Source organism: Coptis chinensis, chromosome 4 (assembly GCF_015680905.1).
Source record: "Coptis chinensis isolate HL-2020 chromosome 4, ASM1568090v1, whole genome shotgun sequence".
Taxonomy (NCBI): domain Eukaryota; kingdom Viridiplantae; phylum Streptophyta; class Magnoliopsida; order Ranunculales; family Ranunculaceae; genus Coptis; species Coptis chinensis.
Window position 1 is genome coordinate 100,901,884 of NC_141459.1, and position 5,053 is coordinate 100,906,936.

Consider the following 5,053-nt stretch of genomic DNA (forward strand, 5'->3'; position numbering starts at 1 on the left):
TTACCAACGTGCAATTATCTATGCAGATTGCAGACTGAGTCTTAATAAGTTTCAACTTTCAACCAATATCAACATTTCTAGTGTTGGCAGGTGCCGACTAATAAAGTCGGTAAAACTTTTGGGTGATGATATTGGAAGTCTGGGGCTCGAATCCTACCAGCATCAAAGAGTTACTGATCTCATTTAAAACAGACTTACTAATAAATAAATAAATAAAACATTTCTAGTGTTGCTAATTACTGTCCATCGAATTATGTTGTCGTAAATGGGCTTTTAAATTCAGGTTTGGGCCATTTGAAATAAAGTAAAACCCATAAGAGTGGCCCATATTCTCATACCATAATATCGTAAATATATCGAAGAAATATCGGTATATATATATGGGGAATTGATCGCAAACTGCTTCAGTTAATTCAAAGGTATACTCTTTTTGTAATGTACAATTTGTTCCTATATTCTTTAAAGCATTAAGTGTGCAGGATTGAATGGACGACGAGGTTGTGCAGGCTGTTGAGAAGGTGAAAGAAGAGTGGGACGAGACTTATGCCCAAACTCAAACACGTGTGAAATCAATTGAAGAGTATGGAAAAGGGACAGAAGAGGAAGGAAATTCTCTTCAGAGATTGAATGGTCTTGCACAAGATGGATTGGCATTGCTTAGATCATTGCAATTTAGGCTCGATCTTCTTGCCCCACAAATGCCTACTCAAGAAGATGTACAGTCTGCTCAGTTGTTGTTTAAATCTTGGAAGGATCAATACCAAAGGTTGTAATAATTACCAATCTATTTTTTTTTTTATGTTTTCTGGCATTTTCTTGATTGTTTGTTAAATAAGTATTTTATTTGTTTTAGTTTGCATTTGGGACTAAGAAATGCTAATTTGCAAGCAAAGGCTAATATAAGGAAAGCTGCTCAAGCGGAGGTGAGAATTATTTGTTGATTTTTGAATTTTTAATATCTTATTTTTCGTCTTAATTTTTATTCTTGTGATGTGATTGTGTTGACAGAGGGAACTTCTTTTAGGTGGTGGAGGAGAATCGACAATACGCAGACGCAATTTGCAGTATGTACTCACTACATTGCCATTTCTTTAGCAGAGCTTTCATTCATGTTTAAATACTTGGCAATTAGTTTTAGGTCTTCATTTGTAATCCAAACCATGTATTTCTAGAAAGCTACACCCTAAAATTTGGTGGACTTTTTTGTTTTCTGTTTCTTTTTATCTACAAAAGTTATTGTAAGTTGTTCAGTTTACTAGTAGTCTAGTACCATTGCAAAAGTATTGATGGTGTTGCATACTTTCTGTAGTCGACATTTTACGTTGTTTTCCTGTCTCTCACTCATCCTTATTGGACTTCGTAAAGACTTGATGTGTAAGTTTCTTTCAGGACGAAGGCTGGAATGACATCTGCTGCAGAGAGCATAACAGATAGCCTGAGGCGCACTCGTCAACTGATGGTTCAGGTTATAGTTTGCATGCTGATCACCCTTTATCAAGTTTTTCATTTGCATAATTGTCCAGATTTCCTTATTCGAGTTTTCTCTAATTTAATATTTTCAGGAGGTGGAAAGAAGTTCGAGCATGCTTACAACTTTTGGTAGGTTCTTTTTGTTACTACACTATCCATAATGCCAAACTAATTTATTTATGATGCATAACGGTATTAATGTGAGATAACTAATACACTTACATTTATTACTTAAGCACCCATTGATGAGTTATCATTGTAAGGAACACATAAAAAACCCGTATAATCTAGTAATTTTGGCTGTAGTAACGATGAATTAGAACATCTAGTTCTTCAGAAGAAAAAGAAATTGAGAGGGGCCTTCAGGTTGAAGAATTAAGAGAAATTATGATTAGCGTTGGTCATAAACCTGGATTACTTTAGGGTGGACCATGGACCTGCAATACTTATCAGTATCCAAGACCAAAACAAACAATCATTTCCATCTCCATTGAACTGTGCTTTCGCCAATTTTTTCTTTTTTGTACTTAATGGGTTTAGATCAGGAATATGGTGCGCTAGGGTGCATGGGTTGATCTTTCATATATGTTCTTCAGGTTGATAATTTTAACTTAAGCACCCTAGCAACTTATATAATTTGCTATTGCTTTGAAGTTTTTGAATGGGAGTTTTAACTTTTTAGTGTACTTTTCCCACATAATCTTCCTATGTTGTTCCCTTGTGTGATGAGATTTTTTCAAAATTAAATGCTGTTCAAATCTTATGTATTGGATCTCTGGAACTTAGATTACTGATAAATGTTGTGATAGTGCAGATGAATCTACAGGAGTATTGAAGAAGGCGGAAAGTGAGTACAAGGGACACCGCTCATTGCTGTCTCGGACTCGCAACCTTCTATCAACCATGCGACGCCAGGACGTCCTTGACAGGTTAAGAAAATCAGTAGAAGTAGCACACATCTTCTTTACAGATATCTACTCTTGAAATTATATATGAGCAGTTCACAGAAATTTATATTTCTGACAGGTTGATAATAGTGGCTGGCTTTCTCTTCTTCTCTTGTGCTGTCCTTTATGTTGTCACGAAACGTATTGGCCTGCTCAAGTTGCAGAGACAAGTTACTGCTGCCATCAAGGCTGGGATGATTGGAGATGGAGAAATGAGACCTGGAGCTATTGAAGATGGCTTCAATCAGATTCAAGTGAATAACAGACTAGTTCCTAATGTAGAAAATATGCATGATGAACTTTGAATTTCTACAGATGCAACTTATTTTCTCACGCATTCCGCAAGGACCCATGATGAACATGCTATATAGGCCCATATGCTGATGACATGAACAGTTGCTGTGTTTCTTGTAGGCATATGTGCTAGTTACTTTGTGTTGCTTTTATAGTTTTATCATTTGTGAGTTTTATGGGAAGCAATGTTCCATTCGAAAAATCAGCAGTGTCACCTGTTAGTAAGCAACCGATGACGATGACGATGACACACATTGTTTGTTGAAAGAGAAATGTTGTTGTATTACAATAGATTGTTTCATATTGCCAACTTTTCTTCTCTGTATTTTTAGTGATAAATTTGCCAACTTTTCTTCTCTGTTTTTTTAGTGATAAATTTGAACAGAAGATGAGCACATACGTCAGTGCAGTGACCCATTAGTCAAGCCTCGGGGAGTCTTAAGGATTTACAGATCAATTCCACCCTTCACTTTGGGAAAGGGTTGGAAGTATTAGTTTTACCAATAAGGGATAAATAATAGGATGAGCATGTCTTCAGTGTGCGTGATGTATGGCTACGCACAATTCCTGACCACATATTTTCCAACCCGTAACCGGTAGCCGAAGTGCCCACCTAAGGGTAGCGTTGGCATTTCACATATTTTCATTCATCCCCAATTTATCGTATTTTATATTTTTCTCAATTAGATTGCGCGCCCAAATCTTCTCACCTTTTTCACCTCTTCTTAAATTCATGGTCAATCATTTACTTCTTTCACTCTCTAAAGTTTACAGCAAGGAAGTAGAGCAAAAAGAGTGACAAAGAACCAACAACACTACACGGCTTGAATACGTTGAACATTGAGGTTAGTTTATCATCCAATCAATGAAGTCGATTTAATCTTTCCTCTTCTCTTTAAGGTACATTAGAATTTTTCATATTTAGGTCGTTTTGTACTAAAAAGTTTTTTCTTTATTTAGGTAGCGCTCCTATGATTTAATCGAATAAGGCTCGATGATGACGAAGAGTTTCTTAGAAGTCTATGTTTGAAAGTTTTGGGTATGATGAAAGTGATTCTCCGGATGTGGAATCAACTGTTTTCCGATGGAGAATGAAAATATTGACAAGATAGTGATAGCGATCAAGAGTCCGATACATATAGGGCTTATATAGAAGACAAAACAACATTTTTATCTATGCGAGTTCAAGACCTCGGACGAGGCCTACACTATTTATAATGAGTATGCCAAATCGGTTGGCTTCGGGTGTTCGTAAGGATGTTTATAGAATTCATCCAAATGGAGTTGCTATTAAGCCGGAGATTTGTGTGTTCATCCCAAGGTCAACGACATGCGGATAAACTCCAATCGATGACACCAAAAAGAACACCCGACATGGCCACTAGGTTCAATTGTAAAGCCCGCATTGTTGTTGTTTTGATTAAAGCAAAGTTTTGACTGCGGAAAGAGTTTATTGGGGAACACACACATCCACTTGTACGGTATCCGAAGTTCAATATTTCTTTCGGTCACATAGAAATGTGAGTCGAGAAGCGTTGAATTTGCTACGTGCCTAAATGATGTCGGTGTTCGTGAAATGCCAAGTGATGGGTCACTATGCACATATATTTGGAGGTTTCCTTAATGTTGGTTTTACTGAAAAAAAAGACTTGTATAACAAAATGGGAAAAGAGAGGAGAAGTCGCCAGATTGATGGCGACGCCAACACACCGCTTGCCAACTTAGAGGACAAGGTGAAGTTAGATCCTTTATTTCATTACAACTATGAGTTAAATGCGAGTGGCAGTTGTTTGGGCTGTTTTGGGCGGATTCCACCTCCCGCTTTGGATTATCAGTAGCTTTGGTGATTTGTTGTTGTTTGATTCAACGCATGTGAGCAATCGATACCGATGATGCCGATCGTTGTGTTCTTTGGAATCAACAACCACCTACGCACTATAGTTTTTTGGTTTTGCTCGATCATAAGTGAGTGCGGCGACACTTATAAGTGGGTATTGAAATCATTTATTGACGCGAATGTGTGGTGAACACCCTAAATCGGCCATTACCGATGGTGACGCAAAGCAATTCGTAAAGCTTTGAAATCTATTCTTCCAGATTTGAAACACGGGCCGTGTTCTTGGCACGTATTGAAAAATTGCATCACCAATGTCAAAATCCCGGATTTGCAAAACAGAGTTCAACTCTATTATGTTTATGAAATGTTCTCGGGAGAGTTCAAGAAAGGTGGAGACAACTAGTGGAAAAATACGGTTAGTCATAACACATGGGTGATGAAGGTACGTAAGAAACGGGCGAGGTGGGCAGAATCAGATCTTCATGGTGAGTTCTTTGGCGGTTCG

At 37.5% G+C, this 5,053-nt stretch overlaps 1 protein-coding gene across 1 annotated transcript; it reads left to right on the forward strand.

Annotated features, from left to right (window-relative positions):
* The first annotated feature begins 323 nt into the window (after positions 1-323).
* ATSEC20 (Sec20 family protein) lies at positions 324-3,021 on the forward strand. Its single transcript, XM_086558512.1, has 8 exons — positions 324-419; positions 480-766; positions 854-923; positions 1,009-1,064; positions 1,390-1,465; positions 1,563-1,599; positions 2,285-2,399; positions 2,497-3,021. Exons 2-8 carry the CDS (start codon positions 486-488, stop codon positions 2,720-2,722), a joined length of 861 nt encoding a protein of 286 aa, XP_086414638.1. The 5' UTR covers positions 324-419; positions 480-485; the 3' UTR covers positions 2,723-3,021.
* The last annotated feature ends 2,032 nt before the right edge of the window (positions 3,022-5,053 follow it).

What these genes read in the sequence shown, in the direction of transcription:
- ATSEC20 (XM_086558512.1), top strand. Translation starts at nt 486, where the DNA reads ATGGACGACGAGGTTGTGCAGGCTGTTGAGAAGGTGAAAGAAGAGTGG. An exon ending in GGAAAGCTGCTCAAGCGGAG is followed by an intron (nt 924 to 1,008) that starts GTGAGAATTATT and finishes TTGTGTTGACAG; the next exon opens with AGGGAACTTCTTTTAGGTGG. An exon ending in CGCCAGGACGTCCTTGACAG is followed by an intron (nt 2,400 to 2,496) that starts GTTAAGAAAATC and finishes TATTTCTGACAG; the next exon opens with GTTGATAATAGTGGCTGGCT.